Here is a 21,540-nt window from a genome sequence, read left to right on the forward strand (position 1 = left end):
TGCCAATTTTCCAGTTCGGTTGAACAATTCAAATTCTACCGGCAATAATTCTCTAATCACACACACTTACAGACACAATCACACAAAGTCTTTCACATCAAACATGGGTACCCGCACACACTGCGTGTGTGCATTGTTGGTCTATATGTTTTGGTTTCTTAAAAAATAAAAGTTTGGGTCAGATTATAACCGGATTGGATCCGATGTATCCAATTTTGATTCAATTAGTATTCGGATTGGCGATACCAAATTTGAATCGGAAATTTCCAGAAGGGGTTTGGATTGGATCTGGTCCATTGACAAACCTAGTCATGCTTTACCAGCCTCCCTCTACCCTTTCCATCCTTAGCACCCTCGATAATACCAGGGAGATCCAACAACTGCATAAAATGAAGGAAATCAGTTAAAAGTACATTATGAGTGGCAATTAAAGTCAGTATGCTGAAGTTGTAACAACATATATTCCTCACCTTGGGTTCATCGATTTATGTATTGGGTAGTAAAACAAGAGATTTTTTAAAGATGGTAGTTGCAAAAAGAACACTAGTCATCATGGAACAATGAAAAAAAGGAACTAACTATTAAGCATGCATAATACTGTCGCGTAATTCCCCACGCACAACTTGAGAGCATGTTTGGTATTAAAGTCAGAAGACTATGGCTGCTACAATTTTTTGCTCCATAAAAAGGGCAGCCCATGAGGCTCCCAGCGCCACGTGATACGAAATATATACGCAGCCATACTTCCACATTTAAGAGATTTTGTTTTAGTTCCAACCCATCATGCCCGGGTTGCGGTGGAGCATCGGTAGTGCTGCACCTAGGCTCCCCCATCCCAGTTCCCATGTCGACAGAGAGAGCATTGCCAGAACAAACGGTTAGGAGAAACACAATTAAGGCATCCGTGAAGGTATGATAATACCTGAATTTTAGCTCCCCAATTCATGATCACACCAGAGATGCAAGTCAGGGTAGTGAATTCCTAGGACGCAACCTGTGAACCAAGAAAAACAAGGGGTCAAAGGGACAGCCTTAACTAAAAGCAATTATACGAGATTGGATGTACTCGTTAATCAAGAGGTACAAATAACCACCCCCAGAAAAGAAAAGAAAAAACCCTTATTAGACACACGTGATCCTGTAAGTATCTTGTTGTACCAGTTATACAGTGAAAAGAAACTTGGAAAACCCTTCAGCTTCCCACTGAGACTACTTTATTCATACTCACTTTGAAGGTCAAGTAATTTTTACCATTCTCCCTCCGTCAAAGCTGCAAGCATGAACTTCTAAAAGTTGTGAACATCAACATTAAAACCCCTTTGCGATCATAAAAGCTCTCACGTTAATTAGATCACTGCCATCCTACAGTCATCTTGCTATTGATTTAAGCTCCACGTCTACACATTCTGCAAGATCTTTACTGGGAGATCATCCAGAGAACTGTCTAGAGGTTTCACGGCCTCTATAGGACTATGACCTTACCAATAGGTGTGACGCCTGTGAAATAGACATAACTTGCTTGATTCTTCTCCGGTCCTTTTTTCTTCTTACCTTTATGCTCTTGTAAAGCCTGTTAACTCCAGAATTAAGTCTGATTCATAATCCTCCCTACCCCAAAAAAACTGCATTACAACCCTCAAGCTTCTTCTTTCTACAATTGAACCATACAACACAAGGCCAACAAAACCAGCCTATGTCAATGTTGCCGGGAACTCATCAGACCCTGGAAAATCCTACACTTCTACTGTTCTTGGCTAACTATTGCTCCAGCCCCCAACCCAAGCTGTTTCAACCACGCATAAAGCCTACACCTGTATATTGTTTTACCAATCCTTTTTTCCATTGGATATAATATGCCCCAATAAAGCATTTTAGTGTCCTCTATGATTCAACTTTATGCCAGTAGGGAGAGAGAAGTCCAATTTATCCTAAACCAAATTCTAAACAAACTGCACAAAAAGGGAAAATAACAGAAACAATAGAAATTAGACAGCTTTTGATCCAGGAAGTTCTGGTCTCCTGTAAGCATATGTGCCGCAGTTAACAAAACGTGATTTATCTGTCACTTTGTTTCTTTTTGTCCAACTTTTTTTCCTTTCTGGCTATCAGAATTCCTTTGAATATGTTAGTTTTACGTTGGAACACTCAATGCACTTCTCTATTTGAGATCTGTGTTTTGTGTGTTTGCACGCGTTGTTGGATGCAATTTGTGAGTTCATACAGTTAACTCTACGAGTGCGATAAAAGGTCTAAAGTGATAGCAAGTATTGGATAAGTCGGCATATATTGCCAGACTGATTTTGCTGGCAGATTAAGCTTTTAGGATCAGTTACTAAAAAAGTAACCAAAAATTCATGCATTGAACTCGGGTTACAAACATACAACCTACTGTCCCTCAACGTACTACCGGGCCAAAATTTTGCATAATTGCTCAATTTGAGCCGTCAGATCAGTTGAATGTCAGGCATAGGTTATCATACCCCACAATAATACAATATTAGGCACCAGCAATTTAGTTCAGTTGACCCCTTTGAGAGGCAAAGTTAGAAGCATACAAACAACATTCCCAATTATTGTCATTTGAACACAGCCTGCATAATGTGGTAGAAAAATAGTACGATTCCTATAATTCTTTAATTTTATTTATTTTTATTTTTTGAATCCGGCTGGAAGGTCTGAATATTTTGTAGAACAGTTCTTGGTTCTCCAAGGGTGAAACTCTTTAATTCATGCCTTGCTTGCCTTGTATATCAAAAAAGTTTCTTCATCAACAAAAACTTTCACAGGTTAGATCAAATAAAGAAAAGAAAGAAACAAAACAAGCATGTAATCAAATGCAACGATTAGGCACCTCTGGAAAAGTCCAGGTTAGCTTGTTTAGAAGTGTAGATTTCCCAAAGGTAGGGGAAACCCACCAGAACAACTCTTGCACCCTCACTTTTGATAACATCAAAGCCTTCTCCAGCACTACCACCTCCTTTGGACGAAGGTGCAAGAAGTTTCCTCTGTAGCTTAGCTAGCTTAGCCTAGAATCACAATCATTAAAATGACCAGAATCGTCACAATAAATTCAAAAAATATAAAAACACAACCGTGATAATGAGAACTGAGACATCTAAAATAAGTTTGCAATTTTTCAACAAATCAATGAGTTTAATCACATGATATTAAGATACTAGTACTCAGAGAGTTATTTTCTCCAGAATATTATCAACAGCTTCTGCCAACTATAATATAGCAAATTCTAACAGGAAATGATGATGAAATATTGATAGAGAATTTACTGCGAGAATTTACTGCAAGGGTTGCAGGTAGACTTAGTCGATAGAATATTGTTTAGCAGTTGTCCCACATCGGTTAGTTGAGTCTTGTAATGAGATGTCTCATAATATAAATAAAGGTTGTTTGTGTTAGGGTTAATTAACAACCCTAAACTCTCTCTCTCTCTCTCTCTCTCTCTCTCTCTCTCTCTCTCTCTCTCTCTCACACACACCAACATTAGTCACGATGAAAAATTCCTGCTGCCTCCTCTTGAAAGATAACAATAATCTGCGATATGTTAAGGTGAAATGCTCACCATTCAAAAATACAAAAAACTCCACTCAGATGGACAAAGATATCTTCAAGTAAACAACAAAAGCTCAATATGACGACAATATCGATTGGTACAATTACAGGAATAAGGATTTAGAACTGTCTGACCTCCTGGGGTACTGACATACACCACAACTATGTAGATCTAGTTTCCAACACAAAAATCTAAACACCACCCAACAGAATACACAGTCGAGGACAAGATACCCAAAAATCAAATTTTAAGATTGCAAAATGTTTATGAAGACTTCCCAAGAGAAGAGGAGAAAACCTTCCAACTTTTCAGTATTTTAACGTCCTTCAATTTGCAGGACTCCTAAACCTAAATAGTTATTGGATGTTCATATATTATCAGATAATCATGTTGCATTTATACAGACTAGAAAATAGATTAATACAAAGCCCCAGGTTCATAGAAATCATTATATTTACAAGATTATCCTTGTCAAAAAAAGTCAAGACAACCACTTACTCCGCAAACGGTTGGAGAAACAGCATCTTCCACATAGAAGTTATGAAGTTGTTAAATATCAAAGCCCAATTTCGATGGAAACTATTTCTCTTTACGATACTTGATCAAAGGAAAATAATTCATGCCATAGCCCTTCAAATAAAACATCAAATGTACAACTCGATGAAATCTTTCAGTTTGCTCAACCTTATTTTAGCTTTGTGGACACATACTGCCCTCAACGACAACCTAATGACCATGTTTGAGATATTGGTTAAGGTTGCATATGTGTGGTACCAGCGAAAACAAAAAGCAAATCTATTACTTTCCTTTTCTCTGATCGCTGCTCTATATAGGATAAGAACAAAACTCATAGGAGAAGCCAAAGACGATAAATGTGTCAAACCAACAAAACCAAATTAACAAGTGGTTATACCTTCTAAAAAATATACTGCACAACGAATAGAAAATTACAAGGTAACATCTAACAATGGCATCTCCAGTTAACTAGTAAGATGCCTATAAATTCATACCTTCAGCAAGCCGAAGTGTTGGGCATTAGCTTTGTTCTTTTGGGTCCTTGCCATCTACAATAAATCAAAGAAGGAAATATCCTTCAATAGACAATGCCATGAGTAAATAGCATCCATACAATCAGGGACGGAGCCAGTATTTCATAAACGTGGGGGCCGGACTATGAACAACGAGATTTTGAAATTTCAAGATTCGGTAATTTAATAGTTTGTTTGGTTTAGATTTTGAGGGAGGTTTTTTAGATAATCAGTGGAGAGAGATAGAAAGATAAATGAGATTAATAATTAAAGAAAAAACTTATGGGAGACCATTAGCAGAGAGAGAAATTGGGTTTTGGGACCCAAAACGAACACATTCTTAAGCATTTAAATGTCTAAATAACATTCAATACAAATATAATTCTTAACAAATAAAAAATAACTAAAATTTAAATTTAAATTTTAAAAAAAAACCCCGAAACAACGTGGGGGCCGTGGCCCCCATATGCCCACAAGTAGCTCCGTCATTGCATAAATTAACACTGAGCTAATGATGTTGCTGCACTCTAAATTCCCATTTCTCAAGCTTAACAGGAGAAAATATATTATCCTACATTCAGACTACAAAATATGCATGGGGAATGTATGAATTCAGCTCAACATTACAGCACTCAGGAAATGCAAACACTGCATGCATCCACAAATACGAAAGGATTCATTGTAATAGAAGTGGTTTGTTCATTTCTTTATCTTGTAAGTAATTAAATAAACTCCATTACGAAAAGCTTGCACAAAACAGGGGACACAGTCTAAAACTCGGCCTACTAACCTTGAGGTTATAGGCTGGAACTTGAGGGTAGCCAGTTTCTGCAAAAACCGCTATTAACCTTGAGGTTATAGAATACACCCTGATGGCAGCCAGTTTGTGCATAAAGTGTCACAAGCTGAAAGTTTGAGGTTCAATTTCAGTAGCTGAATTAGCCATTTTCCTACTCTCCCTGTCTGATAAACAGATCAAACGCTGAAAGTTTTCAGGCTTCACCTCTATTACTCCAAGATTACATCAATCAAACAACAAATTTAGGTTGTCTATTTCAAATTTGTTTACCAAATTTAGGTTCCAATGGGAAATTACGCATGTATTTCTCCAAAATCATTCGTTAAAATTGCAGTGATGTCGGGAACATAACTGACCCCTTTGATATGCCGAGCTAAGTTTTCCAAGACTAACCAAATCAAATCAGCGTCGGGATGCCCATTGTCTCTAGCGACAAACACATGCACCTCATTATTCAATTCAATCCAACTACATCCTGCTTCTTTCACCACCCCACTGCGGTCCATCCTCTCCCTTACTTTCTTAACATCCACCCACATACCTTTAGATGCAAAAATATTTGAAAGCAAGACATACGACCCACTATCCTTAGGATCAACTGAAATTGCCATCTCTGCTGCATATGTACCAAGTGCAACATGACCCACAACCCTGCATGCACTGAGCAAGCTCCTCCAAACTATTGCTTCTGGCTGTATCGGCATTCTCTCTATAATAATCTTTGCTTCAGAAAGTCTACCAGCTCGACCCAAAAGAGAAACCACGCAAGCATAATGTTCTGTGCCAGGTTCAATTCCATAAGTAGACATCGATTCAAAGTGTCGGAGCCCATCTTTTACAAGCCCCACATGGCCACATGCTGAGAGAATGCCAACAAATGTGACATAAGTCGGTTCTATGCCCTCCTTTATCATTTCTTCAAACATTTGAAGAGCCTCTTCAGCCTGTCCGTGCTGTGCATATGTGGTGATCATGGAATTCCAACACACTACATCTCTAGAAGTAGTAGAATCAAACATTTTGCGAGCTTCTTCAATGCTTCCGCATTTGGCATACATGTCCACTATAGCATTGGTAACAAATGGGTCAAAATCTAGACCTGTTTTAATGAGCTGGTTATGGAACTGTTGACCTTGTGGGAGACTTGCGAAGTTACTTGCTGCCGTGATTAGGGCAACAAAAGTAAATTCATTAGATTTTTTACCTGAATGCTGCAATTTTAAGTAGAGTTTGAGTGCTTCCTCATTTTCCAACTGTTGAGCATAGCCGGAAAGCATAGCATTCCATACTACAATATCTTTATCATTCATCTCTTCAAACACCAGTCTTGCGTCTTTAATGAAACTACACTTGGAATAAACGTCTATAAGAGCACTACCAGCAAATATGTCCACAGAGATTCCTAATTTTGTTATGATACAGTGGATTTGCTGGCTGAGTTCCACCATAAATAGTGAGGCTGACATACCAAGAATGCTTACAAATGTTAAAAGGCTTGGTGAGAATGATCCAATCCTCATCTCATGGAAAAGATCCAATCCTTCATACAACTTTTCTTGTCTTGAGTACCCTTCAATCATTGCATTGTAAGGTATAACACTAAGATAGGCAATACCATCAAAACTTCTTCTTGCATCAGTCAAAGAATTACATTTCGAGTACATATCAATCAAGCCATTTTGAACAAACTCATCGGATTCAAGATTTGCCTTGATAGCATAGGCATGCACTTGTTTACCTTGTTCAAGAGCCTCAAGTGAAGCACACGAAGTGAGGATGCTAGTGCATGCAAACCCATCTGGCTTCCAACCCAATCTGTTCATATCCATAAACAGCTTCATAGCCTCCCAATCAAAGGAATTTTGCATGTACCCAGAAATCATTGTGGTCCACGAAATAACATTCTTAACTGCCATATGATCAAATAGTTTTTGTCCAGTTCTCACTCTACCACACTTCACATAGAAATCGATGAGCACATTACACACCGAAACATCATCTTCCATTCCCCTCCTCAACGCATAAGCATGAATTTGCTTGCCTCCTTGGAGGAACTCAAGCATTGAACATGAACTCAAAACACTAGAGAGTACATATCTGTCAGGAACAACACCAATGTCCCTCATTGCTCTAAACAACTGCAATGAAACTTCATTCCTCCCAATTCTCGCATACCCTGTCATAAGCGTTGTCCAAGTAACTGCACTTTTCACGGAAATTTTGTCAAAAACAAGTCTTGCTTGGTCTATCTTGTTGTTTTTCGAATAGAAGTCCATTAGTGAAGTACCCACAAAGACATCTTGATCAAAACCAATATTAACAACCAAGCCATGCAATTGGGTGCCTTCTTCTACACCACCCAACCACGTGCAAGCCCGAATGACACTAGCCAACGTAAACTCATTCGGCTTCTCATTCGAGCTTCTCCTAAACTCCAAAAAAACCATCAAAGCTTCTTCACTACACCCATGTTGGCCGTACAAAGAAATCATCGAAGACCAAGTTACTACGTTCCTTTGAGACACTTTATCAAACAGTTGACGAGCATGGATCAACCAACCAGCTTTTGCGTACAAACTTATGAGAATGTTTGAGAGAAACGTATCGGATTGAAAACCCAACACGACAATGCGGCCATGGACGGTTTTGTAGTGCGAAAATGGGTTGTTTGGATTGGGGTTTTGTAGGAGTTTTACGAGTTCTTGCCTTTGGGTTCGGCGTTTAGCGATTGGGACGCACGGGTTTTGTGGGGGAAGAAGCGGGGCAGTAGAAGTGGAGAATTTGGAAGCTTGATGGGTACTAGTTGTGGATGTTGTTGTAGTTCTATAACAAGATTTTGCATCGAGTGTTATTTGTTGGTAGCAGCATCTTCTCATAAGGTTGTTTCTCATTCTACCGAGGATGCATCCCCGTGAATTTCTTTATTGGTTTTCCTGTATCCGTGAGGAGATAAAATTCTACACGAAGAGGCCGTGTAGAGGTGATTGTGCGGAAAGGCCATAGATCTGTGCCACGTCTCCTTATAGCTCATCCAGTCCATTCAATTCCTCTGTCTCTTCAATCACTTTCTCATTCAATTATTTTAATTTTTTGAAACTATATTTATATATATTACTAAAAAATATGGTTAATAAATTAAGTGCTTCAATTTTCAATCCAATTGAACAGATACAAAGATCTTATTATTCTGATCATATTATTTTAAAGAGTCATAATTAAATTTTGTATTTAAAGCTCTCATAATTAAATATCTGTTTCTTTATTTGAAACTCTATGGAGCAGAAACTTGATTATGAAACCATAGAGACAAAATTTAAGTATGACCTTTTAGAATAATATGATCAGGATAATAAGATCTTCGTACCGGTTCAAACAAATTAAAAATTGGAGCATTTAATTTTTTAACAATATTTTTTAATTTATAAACGGCCTCAAAAAATTAAGTGCTTCAATTTGTAATCCGTTTGAATCAGTGCGAAAATTTTATTATTATGATCATTCTATTCTAAAGAGTCATAATTAAATTTTGTCTCTAGAGCTCTTATAGTTTAGTATCTACTCTTCATTTGGGATCGAGCAGAAATTTGATTATGAAAATCTTGAAGACAAAATTTAATTATAACCCTTCAGAATAATAATATCTTCGCACTAATTCAAAAACAGATTGAATTTTGAAGCACTTAATTTTTTAACTATATCTTTTAATATATAAACGGTCTCAAAAAATTAAGCGCTTCAATTTTCAATTCATTTTAACCAATGCAAAGATCATATTATTCTGATCATATTATTCTAAATGATCATAGTTAAATTTTGTGTCTAAAGCTCTCATAATCAAGTTTCTACTCCATAAGATCTCAAATAAATAATATATATTTAATTATGATAGCCCTAGTAACAAAATTTAATTGTGACTCTTTAAAATAATATGATCAGAATATAAGATATTCGCACCAGTTTAATTAGATTGAAAATTGAAACACTTAATTTGTTAATTATATTTTTTAGTAATATATAAATAGTCTAAAAAAATTAAAATAATTAAATGAGAAAGTGATTGGACAGAAAGGAATTGAATGAACCGGATGAGCTATTCGGAGATGTGGCGCAGATCCATGACCTTTCCGCACAATCACCTCCACACGGCCCCTCCGTGTTAAATTCTCTCTAATTAGTCGGACATGAGAGAGTCGCGTTGAGGCATGTGAACAAAACCTGAACTCCTCCTGTAAACTCCTCTTGTTTACGGTTAACTAAGGTCGCGTTTCCCTGCTGAGCTAAACGGGTTTATTCCTCTTTGCACTTTTTTGAGGAAAATTAGGTTTCGTTAGCCCGTGGCCAAACTCGACAGCGGATCCTCTGTCCTGATTTCCCTGTACGAGTCCCTTATCCCACACTTCCCCTTCTGCCACGTAGCCACGCCAAACACTCATCCAACTTCCCTCTTAACTCTGTTACATATTAGTTAACTCTATGCGCACAAAACTTTCCTTTGTTGAGTTTTTATTTTTGATTATTGTGGGACCCATTATGAGTCTTATAAAGATAATTTAAATTGCATGTTATTCTTAAAATATTTTTTATGGGTTCATGAAAAAAAATAAGCTCAATCCGTTATCGTTATCGATATCGCTGTTTCAGAATACGTAAGCGCACTACGAATTCTGTAAGTACTCCAATTTTCAATCCGTTTGAACCGTTGTGAAGATCTTATTTTTCTTATCATTTCACCCTAAATGGTCTTTGACTCTAAGGCCTTTCAACGAGTACCCTAAGACTCTTTATTTAGTTTCAGGGTTCTCTTAGGGTGCCTATTGAGGGGTCTTAGAGCTAAAAATCCATTATGACCATTTAGGATGAAATGATAAGAAAAATAATATTTTTGCACTGGTTCAAATGGATTGAAAATTGAAATACTTAATTTTTTAATTATATTTTTTAATATATAAACGGTGTAAAAAAATTTAAGTGTTCTAATTTTCAATCCGTTTGAACCGGTGCGAATATCTTATTTTTCTTATCATTTCACCTGAAATTGTCGTAATAGATTTTTGGCTCTAAAAGGCCATCCACAGTGGCATAATCAAAAATGGATAATCAAAAGTTGACACATCAGCTTTTGATTATCCATTTAAGAGGTTACTAAGCTTAACAATGTTGAGGTCCACAATGGTCACTTCTAGTCCATAACTAAAATAAGAGATACACTACAATTACACTCTCTCTCCCCTTGTGTTTTCCACCATTGATCACTTCCCTCCACTACACTTTTTTTTTGGCAAAAATATATCGATTTTCTCCTTTAATTTTGGAAAAAAAAATTGGTGACTTCCTTCCCTAATATTATGAATTTGGAAAAAAAAATCATGTACTCAAAAAAAAAAAACAGATGTGTTTTTGAATTTGTAAAAAAATGTAAGGTTCTTTATGTACTCAACCACAGGGAGAGGAACGAAAAAAGAATAAAATAAAAACGGAAAAAAAAAAGTAAAATACTTTAAATGCGGCGACAAATGTTTTCCACCATTGATCACTTCCCTCCATTACGGTTTTTTTTTGGCAAAAATATATCGATTTTCTCTCTTAATTTTGGAGAAAAATTGGTGACTTCCTTTCCTTATATTATGAATTTGGAAAAAAAATCATGTACTAAAAAAAAAAAAAACAGATGTGTTCTTGAATTTGTAAAAGAATGCAAGGTTCTTCATGTATTCAACCACAAGGAGAGGAACGAAAAAGAATAAAATAAAAACGAAAAAAAAAAAGTGAAATACCTTAATTCGGTGACAATGAGTTGAATTCTAAATGATTGAAAGATATGAGTTTCACTTTTGGAGGGAAAAAAAAAGAAAGAGTTTATGGCTGAAGAAAATGAGATATAGAGCAGGCGAAGAAAATAAGAAGAAAATACCATTTGAAACACGCGTGTACATAAATTTTAGAACCAATTAACTTATGTGGTGTGAGATCCACAAATTTTGATTATTGAAAAAGGTTGTTAGTTTTGGTTATCCAAAACCCAAAATTTGATTATTTCTAAGAATGTTGTTAAATATGATTATACCATTGTGAGCCATCTTTTACCCTAATATTGTTAACTTTAAAAATAATTTGTTTTTGATTATGCCACTGTGGATGGCCTAAGGCCTTTCAATTGGCATCCTAAGAGAGCCATGAAACTAAATAGAGAGTCTTAGAGTGCTTGTTGAAAGATCTTAAAGCAAAAAATTCATTACGACTATTTAGGATGAAATGATAAGAAAAATAAAATTTTCGCACTAGTTCATACTGATTGAAAATTGAAGCACTTAAAGAATTCGTAGGGCGACTATGAATTTCCTACGAATTCTGAAACAGCCATATTGATAACGGATTGAGTTTTTTTTTTCTTTTCAAGAATTCATAAAAAAATATTTTAAGAATAACTTGCAATCTAAATCATCTTTATAAACTCGTAATGGGTCCCAAAAAATCAAAAATAAAAACTCAACGAACGAAAATTTTGTACGTAATAGAATTAACCGGTATGTAACAGAGTTAGAGGGAAGTTGGATGGGTGTTTGGAGTGGCTACGTGACAGAAGGAGAAGTGTGGGACAGGGGACTTGGACAGGAGGATCCGCTGCCGCGAAACTCAGCCTAATGTTTAGACTTTAATTGGGACAAAGAGGACAAAAATCTAGTCAGCGATCACCATTTGAAAAAAACCTCCTCGGCCAAATCAAGTTGTGTCGCATTCAAACTTCTTCATTAAGTATTTGGCAAGATGGAGCGCTCAAAGATAGTAAAAACTTAACGAGCCGAGCACAAGCCAAGCAAGTTAAAGCTTAACGAGCCGAGCACAAGCCAAGCAAGTTAAAGCTTGACTCGAGCTCAAATTTATTCACGAGTCTTAACAAACTCTTCATGTGCCCAAGGGCATGGAATAATTACTCAATTAAATGTGATTTTAAGGACAAACAAAAAAACTTTCCGACAGCGAGAATCTGCTTCCCTCTATAAGGGTTAGGTAGCCAGTCTACTCACACCCTTGATTGAGGGTTGATGAGTTGTCAATCCCACTAACCCAATGAATGTGCATTTACCAACCGCAACCTAACCAAATAGTAAAAAAAAAATTGAAGAACTGGAAAACAAAAATCCGTGAAAAATGAGGTCAATTTCTTGAGTGGATTCCCACATTGCTTTTGACTATGACCAAGTGGCAGTGACTTGCTTTGGAGAAAGTAACGTGTAATTTTATTTTATTTTTGTGACGGGAGAAAGTCCTTTCTTTTAAACTTATTTTTCTTCTTCGTTTTGTGTATTTTGTTTTGAATTTTTATTAAATTTATGTCATAATTTTTGAATTAATCATTCGTCTCAATAAAAGAAGTCTAAAAAGTACAAAATTAAAACAGAAAGCAAAAAAGGTTTACTAAAAATGAAAAAAGTATCAAACAACTGTCTTATTAGTCTAAAGTGAAATCTTGTTTGAATTTTTTCAATATCAGTCCATATTTTTATACTTTTTTGATTTGTCTCAATCACGATTAACTCCAAAAATTATGACGAGAAGCTAAACAAAAAGTTGTGAGGAATAAAAAATATCGAAATAAGTTTCAGACTTACAAGTTTACAAGTCATAAGATAATAATGAAAAATTATTTTAAGAAAGGGAGCTGATAATGTCAAGACCCAATTTGTTCCCGCCAAAACTCAACTCCATCTTGACTTATTTGCCCTTTTACTCCACTGATGACTTTTCAAAATTTTTTTTTTTATAGGAAAAAATTTATTAGAAATGGGGAGAGGAAAAAGAGAAATCCAACAAAAAGTTGGATGGTATATCACATGGGCCGAAGTACAGCCCCAAAGGTCTAATACGGGAGCCTAAAGTAAAACAATCAAACAAACCCGTTACCCAAAAAAGCTACAAAGTCTAAGAAAACAAACAGGCCCAAAAGGACCCTTCCGGCAGACCCAACCCCACAAAACCCTAACCCTAGGGATGGCAATAGGGACGGGTCGGGGACGGGGGTACTACCTCCACCCCCTACCCATTACCCCCTACCCCATCCCCATCCCCGACCTGATCCCCAATGGGGATTTGTTTTTTTCCTCCATCCCCGATCCAAACGGAGAACGGGGATCCAAAACGGGGATTCAAAGATTCGGAATTCAGGCACCTATATTTCACAATTTCAGCACCTAACAGCATATACTAGCATGTGAAAGCCGAAAGGACTTTGATTGTTTTATATTTTTTTTTTAGGGAAAAGGGCTGAGGAAACAGTACTAGTAACGGTTGTCGGTTGGCCAAGAAGTTAGGAGCCAACAAAGCTCCACAAACAGAATAAGAAAAATCAACAAAATAAAATAAAGTAAGGTATCAGGAATGGCCATATTTATCACTTTTTATATATAAATATATATATTTCGGGGATTCGGGGACGGGACAGGGCGGGTAACGAACGGGGAACGGGTAGGGTTCAGGGCGGGGACAGACCTATCCCCATCTCCCACCCGATCCCCGAATTTTTTTAAAAAAATTCCCCATACCCTACCCAATCCCCAAACGAATCCCCGAAGTTCGGGGATTTTCGGGGCGGGGAACGGGGCGGGTTCAAATGGGTCGGCTGAGATTGCCATCCCTACCTAACCCACTTCCTGACCGCCGCCGCACAAAACACCGAAGGCATCACCGCTCGAACCAACACCACCACCCAACCGCCTTGCCGTTAAGCAAATCTGGTCACTCCCAGATGTAAATGACCAACGGCATGAAGGAACCCAAACAGACCCACCAAGGTAATGCAAACAGCCTACGACGAAAGAGAAGAAAGAAAGAGGAGCAGTTTCATTTTTATTTTACTTAACAAAGCTACCCTTTCAATCACTTATTATCATTGTTTAGGGCAAAATCCATAGATCCAAATCCAGTCCAGATGACCCTGGAAGTCAAATGGACCTAATTTAGCGAATTTCTAGGAACAGGAACGTACGCTTTACCAAATAGCTTAGCTAGTATTTTTACCATGTTTGCTAAATGTCCAATACAAACTCAAAATTGCAAAGAGAATATTACCAAATCCAAACCAATTCCAATTCCAGTTCACAATGTCCAATCATAACCAAAAAAAAAATATTTATCATGGTAATTCCATCCAATTCCAGTTCACAATATTAAAGAGATTCATAACAAAAATTTTACCAAAATGTTCACATCATTATCCGAAATTAAACTCGGAATTAAAATTCAATTCCAAAAAGTTCAAAGATGTAGTTAAGAAATTATAATACTTTAGTCTCCATATGAAAACTCTGTTACTCATATCTCATCGAGCGAGAGAAGCCTTCATTACTACAAACTGGGGGTAAGGGACAGCAGCGTGCTGTCCCGGCCGAGGGGGTCCCGCTCCGGTCTTGCTTCCATGATCGAAAACGTTCACTTCGTAGAACTCGTCGAGTTGAACAAGTATTCAAAAAATCAATTTGATCGGATATCATTAAGTGCATGATCGGAACACATATAACTTGCCAATAATGGGTTCTAGTAGATTTGATCCAATGTTTCAGATCCATTCTTTTCAAGACAAAAAGATTTCGATTCATACTTGTTCAACTTGACGAGCTCTACGAAGTGAACATTTTCGATCATTGGAGTGAGACTGGAGCACGGCCCCCTTGACCGAGACAATAGGCTGCTGTCCCTCCCCCAACTCCCATGTAGAGAAATATAATACTAATAATGTACCTTGATTGATCTGAGAATGCTTTCGAGGGCTGACGATCAGGAAGGGGAAAGCTTGCCTAGCTGTAAGCTTCGATTTCAGAATTGAAGGGTTGCAGCAGACCAAAAGTCACGTTTTGCAATTAACAAAGGAGATTGAAGTGGTAGCTTTGTAAAGTAAAAAAAAAAATGAAAAGTCACCGGTGCAGTAAAAGGGCAAATAAGTTAAGATGGAGTTGAGTTTTGACGGGTTGAGTTTTGGCAGAAACAATTTAGGTTTTGGCATTATTAGCTCCCTTAAAGAAAAACACTTCCATATGTTTTGGAGTGTTTTTGAAGAGAAGAGAATACAAATATATGTAAAGAAAAAATGAGCGCATAACTACGATGTTGTTTGATAAGTACTTAGAATTGAAAATGAAAACGAAAAATTAAATATTGAAAGTTTAAATATGTAACTTTTTAAGTTAATCTTTGAAAAAGAATTAGAAGAGGTTTTTCTTTATCAAATAGAATTTCGTTTGATGATAGTATAACGAAGAGTCCAATTACGTAGAGTCTGTGAAATCCCTTAGTCCCACGTCGGAAGATGTGGGAATGATGTCTAATATATATAACAATCCCCGAGAAACTTTTATGTATATCGAGGATACCAAGGGTGTTAGTATCCTCTCTGGTCATTTTCCAAACTTGGATGATTGACTCCGTTCATTTTGTAGAGTTTAGCAAGAACTTTAATCGTACCAAAAATCATGTTCATTGAACTTTAGTAGATATGTTATCGGCACATGTGAAAATTGAGGAAAACCAAAACTGGGTCCAAAAACACACTGAATCATAACCCAATTTTGTTTTTGTTTTTTTTGCAATTTTCACATGTGCCAATCAAGTATTTATTAAAGTCCGATGAACACAATTTTTGGTATGGTTAAGGTTCTCGTCAAAATCTATAAAATGAACAGAGCCGATTATCTAATGTGATCGAGAAATGGCCGAAAAATTGAAACGGGCCGGAGGGGATACCAACACCCTTGGTATCCTGTTTTGGTATCCCCGGTATACATAAAAGTTTCTCACCAAGACCAGCTACTATTAACACAATGTTAACTTTTTGAGTCACGTGGTTTAGCTAAGGGTACTTAAGCAAATCAGCTAACACGGATCATTACAGGTGGTTTCAAAGCTCATATCAACCGTAAGTGTGACACCGTTCACTTAGATTAGAGGCCTAGTTGACAACCCACTTGGAGATGGAGAGGAACTAGCTTCTAGTAAATTCACAGATGTACTAGCAGGCTTGGCATCGTAAGCATAGAATATAAACCTAATCCGGGCAAAAGGCTGCTTGCGTGCTTGCTTAATACACAACTTTTGCTTCATTCTGGTACTGGTTTCCCAGTTTTCTGTCCTCGTCTCAACAGTTTTTGGTTCATGAGGCTTTTTATTAATATGTTGACATACTAAAAAAAACCAGTCCTAAAGAATGTGGTAAGTGCATTAGCTTTTCGATCTAGACGCCACAAGAATTCCAAGCTCTGGGAATAAAGAAACGCGCTCAGGATAAGTTGCTTTTCTGGCCACCTTTGAGCAGTCTTTTCGTCGACATCTTTTTGCCTTTTCAGATGAGCATTCCATTTAAGTTTCCATTTGACCAAAAAGAAAAAGATGAGCGTTCCATTTGCAGGCACAAGCTTGTGAATCAAATCATATTCGGCAGTTCGTGAAGTATATCAAGACCAGCGTATACGATGTTGTTTAACAATTGAATCGCATGCTAGCACAAATCTCTATCTTGGGTTTGTTAATGGCTTCCGTGTCACACAGACGTGCTTAGGTGGGCCTGACAAGTGAGAAGCTTAAGGTGCTTATCGTGCTTGGACGGGTCCCACATGACAAGCTTGACTTACTTAAGCGCAGTACTTGTCTTACATCGCTTGATGAGTGAAAGTTGTTAAATCATGGAGAGATTAAGTGGGGGATATTGTTAAATCCCTTAGCCCCACATCAAAAATATGTGGGAATGATGTATAATTTATATAGGAACGCCCACTGGCTACTACTAATCCGCTGTTAGCCTTTTGAGTCATATGGTCAAACTAAGGGTTAAGCACATGGGTCATTACACAGTTTACTAACCAAGATCGACATTGAGAAGATCATCATGCATGTACTCCTCATGTGATGTAAAAAATGAGATACGCCATATTTTCTTGTAATGATTCAAGCGGCAGTTTATTTTGTAGAACTCAACATGTTTGTCTTCGATCCATGCAAAAACTCAACTGGGTCAAATATCGAAAAAGGCTTGGCCGAGTCATATTTGATAGAAACGATTTCAAGACTCTGACCATACATTTCTTTTACAAAAATTACACTTCTTTCATCAATTTAATTTATTTATATAGACGATAAACGCATCAAAACTTTATAAAAAGTGCAACTCAAATCAGCAACTGTTATAGGTTTTATTTTGCGTCACATGAAAGATAATATGAGTAATAGTCATAGATGTGGTACTGAGTTGCAGTGAAACTAAAAGAGATGAATTTTCAATTTCAAAACCCAAAGCCATCACAAGATTTTTCTTTTCCCTTCCCCTACCCCTCCTACACTTCGTTCAGTTGCGCGAAAGGAATGGGAAATAATGAAAAAATCAACTTTCTTGTAACTTTCTATGTATTCAGTCACCAAGAACGTTGCATGACCCACAATTTCAACTTTTTCGTTGGGAAAAACTTTCTTGCAAAATGGGTTTTGCCAAAAGGGAGGAATTTTAGTTTTCCTGCAAGATTGTTTGTTAAAAGAACACACACACAAAAATAAAATTTATTTTCTTTTATTTCACCTCACTTCACTTTTCTTGAAAATCTATCTCCCACAAAATATTCCCGACAACTGAACGGAGTCCTAGGGTTTCACTAGCCTCATATAATGACAGGAGGGGAAAACCATAGTACTAGTTCTAAACCCCTTCTTCTGGAGTATTTTACAATTTGTTTTCTTTTTCTCCCGTTTCTACCAGATCAACGATTTGTCACCTGATTGTGAGAGACATGTCTCTTGAGAATACTTACTCAAACCATCCCAAAATGTTTGTCCGCTTCGCAAAACGAGAACTCCAAAATAATGGATTTCTTTCAAGATAAAATTCGAACTTTTTTCATAAAGTAAAAGAACCCATCGATATCTAGTGAATTGTTGAAAGAAAATTGAATTTTTCTTGCAAAAGTTGTATAATTTTTACAAAAGTTGTATAATTTTTACATCCTCATTTTGTGAACCAGACAAATATTATGGGACGAATAGAGTAATTTCATCTTTGGACGGATATTTCATCCACAGATCAGATTCTTTTAGATGGTATTCCTTCACAATGATATCCATACCAACCAAAGCTCCAACACTATTTGATGTCTTTGACGAGACAAATCGTGGTGGCTTGTAGCTTTGAGAGTTCATTCGTCCTTTCTTACTTGGTTCGAGTCCATCTAGTCGTCTGGATACTTGCCTTTTATCTCTGGCTAGCACTTTTTCTCTTTTGAGATTGCTAGAAAGAAATTAATGAAATATGTTTTGGTAGCATGTACGTCTGCGTTAGGCATGATGCCCTACGTTGGGGTGAAAGGCATTGTATTTTAATTTTATCGTTTTGCATTAGTTAGATGATTAGTTTGGTTTTGTCAAGATTTTTGTAATGAATTCAGTTATGTAAGCGTTGCCGTGCTTATGTTAATCAAGGCGGTTCCGGGGACACTTAAAAAAATATCTAAAAAAACACCCCAAATCTCAATCTCATAGTTCCCGATCAAATTTTGATGATCCATACCGCTCAATGTATTCAAAACGTAATTTTAAGAGTACTTGCGTGAAATCGGCAAAAAAAATTACCGGGAAGGGCTTGATTTGAACAGTTTTTTATTGAACCGTTCAGTAAAAAACTGTTCGGATGAAGCCCTTCCCAGTTTTTTTTTTTTTTTTGCTGATTTTTCACAAGTACCCTTAAAATCATATTCTGATTACATTAAGCGGCTCGGATCATCGAAATTCAATCGGGACCTTTGGGGTGTTTTTTTAGATATTTTTTTAAGTGTCTCCGGAACCGCCGCGTATGTTAATATAATCTTACTTGTCACCAAAAAAAATCGTCACATATAGGTCCAACAACCACCCGTATGTATATATTATAGTTTGTTTTTTCATTATTGGGCATGATACATGAGTTTAATACTTTAAAAAATTAATAAAAAATTAACATACTACTATTGAAAGTCAATATATACAGTACTATTGTGGGAGAGGTCTACACGTCTACCACCTCCCATGCGTTCACGTGATTACCAGAAAAATGGAGAGATATATACATCGACCCCTCCCAATTGGAAATCAATTGGTATAAAATGATAAATAATTATTTTAAGGAAAATGATTTTGGCACTCCACTTTTTAATGACACTCCAAAACTTTGTCTTTTAGTGTAAAAATTTTGGAGTGTCATCATAAAAAAATTGGAGTGCCAAATAAAATCATTTTCCTTATTCTAAAAGCAATTGATAATAATTAATCCATTTGATTGTTAGGTCTAAATTTTGGAGGGATGCAGAGAATATAGAGAAGGGAGATAAAGTGTTTTCTTTTATTTTATCAGACAGGGAAGATATGATAGAATGGGATTGTGATCGATGGAGATGTGCTTGATACATATTTCGTGCAGGAATTTTATTAGGAATGGGATACGAGAATATGAATAAGTCGATACCATTTTTCAATAACTAAAATATAAGTACTTATTTTTTAAATTAAATGTGATGTATAGTGAGACATGTTCCGTAAAACAGGAAATAAGTACTTAAAAAATAAGAGCCTTAACGAAACGGCCTAATAGTCGGATGTAATTAATTTATTGATAAATACTAACCTATTGTGAGGTTTCTGACAAATGCATTGACCTCCCCTAATTTTTTCTAAAATTAATACAGTATCATTGACCTCCCTTGCTTTTGAAACTATAATCAAGATTTCTCCTTACCTTTAACTTCCAAAAAAATGCCCTATCTTTTGCCACAACCCTAACAATATTTAAAATCCTTCCCCATTCTTAGAGGTGGCAAATGGGCGGGCCTAGGAAGGTTTGGGCGTGGTTGAAAAATATCGCGGGTCAAATATAGGCGGGTCAAATAGTAAACGGGTTAAAACGGGTCAAGTCAAATATGAGTCAAGTCAAACCCAAACCCGCCCGGCCCAACCCGTTTCCTTTTCCCCCCCTCCTTCTCTTCTCCCCAATCCCCGTTTCTCCCTTCCTTCTCTACTGTCTTCCCCCGATATGGGTTGAAACACGTTCACAAATGGGCAAAACTCCGTGAGGTCTTTTGGCTATATAAGCCAATTTTTCATTTTCTCGACCCGACCCGTTTTTCATTTTCTCCCATTTTCAAATATAATGTAGAATAACCCCTCATTCTTCCCCCCCCGGAATAACCCCTCGTTCATAACGTTGTAAAAATTTTTGCCGCAATGTGATTCTTCGTTTTCTTTAAGACGAAGAGAATTAGATAGATAGAAGAAAGGTTTTTGAGTCAATATTCCAAACATTGCGTAAGAATTAATGGTCGGAAAATATTAATCCTCAAAGCCAAATGTATGGTAGTTTCGGCCTTATTCGCTTTGGGGTTTCAAATTTTCTGGGTACGATCTTCAAGAAATTTGACCTTTCAGTTCAAAAAATTAGCTATCAATGTCTGATCAATTTAATTTTTTGTAAAATAATTTTCTTCCCTGTGTTCAAGACCACAAAGTTAGGAATCCGATTAAAGCAATGTTCTGAATATCGTACCGGTCAGGGTACCGATTTTTCTACTGGTACGGTACGTACCGGTACCGGTCAAATACCGGGTACCGTTTCGGATTGATCGCTATTAGTGTTATTTTCATACTTAAAAAAAATATATAGTATAATATACACTTTTTTAAAATAAAAAAATAAAAAATCCGGTATTTGTCCAGTACCGTCCGGTATTTGCCCGGTACCGTCCGGTATTTTCCCGGTACCGTCCGGTATTGTCCAGTACTTGAAAAAATATATAAATTTAAAAATAGTCCGGTATCGGCCGGTACCGACCGGTATTTGAGCCGGAACGAAATTAGAGGTGTAGGGTACCGGATTTGGTCAAAAACGGTATGTACCGGCCGGTACGGAACGATATTAATAACATTGGATTAAAGCCGTTTATTTTAAAGTCGTTTCAATATAAAAACAATTGGGGATCCTCTAGTGCTTTTAGGCACTACAGGCTTGCAGTGTAATGAAAGTGTAGAAATTAGGTGTCGTTTCACATAGCCTTTTTTTTAGGGCTTTTTGGTTTTTCCCTCAAGTTAAAAAAAAATATCGCATTTGTTAGTATGAATAAAGATAAAAAATCAAAAAGCTATATGAAACA

The 21,540-nt window shown here is 36.8% G+C and overlaps 1 protein-coding gene across 5 annotated transcripts; it reads right to left on the bottom strand.

The window, feature by feature from the left end:
* Positions 1 to 3: 3 nt before the first annotated feature.
* Positions 4 to 8,323, bottom strand: LOC131303286 (pentatricopeptide repeat-containing protein At4g39530). 5 transcript variants are annotated; one of them, XR_009191938.1, is made up of 4 exons: positions 5,666 to 8,323; positions 5,387 to 5,501; positions 4,579 to 4,632; positions 4 to 994 (listed from the first exon to the last, which is right to left on the bottom strand). XR_009191938.1 is itself a non-coding variant. In XM_058330082.1 (2 exons), exon 1 carries the CDS (start codon positions 8,284 to 8,286, stop codon positions 5,689 to 5,691), a length of 2,598 nt encoding a protein of 865 aa, XP_058186065.1. In that variant the 5' UTR covers positions 8,287 to 8,323; the 3' UTR covers positions 5,257 to 5,559; positions 5,666 to 5,688. The 5 variants fall into 5 exon arrangements, 1 of the variants encoding a protein (XP_058186065.1); XR_009191936.1 differs by having other exon boundaries at positions 5,387 to 5,559; XR_009191937.1 differs by lacking the exon at positions 4 to 994 and adding an exon at positions 2,798 to 3,026 and having other exon boundaries at positions 5,387 to 5,559.
* Positions 8,324 to 21,540: the final 13,217 nt, after the last annotated feature.

The sequence above is a fragment of the Rhododendron vialii genome, chromosome 10a (assembly GCF_030253575.1).
Source record: "Rhododendron vialii isolate Sample 1 chromosome 10a, ASM3025357v1".
Lineage (NCBI taxonomy): Eukaryota > Viridiplantae > Streptophyta > Magnoliopsida > Ericales > Ericaceae > Rhododendron > Rhododendron vialii.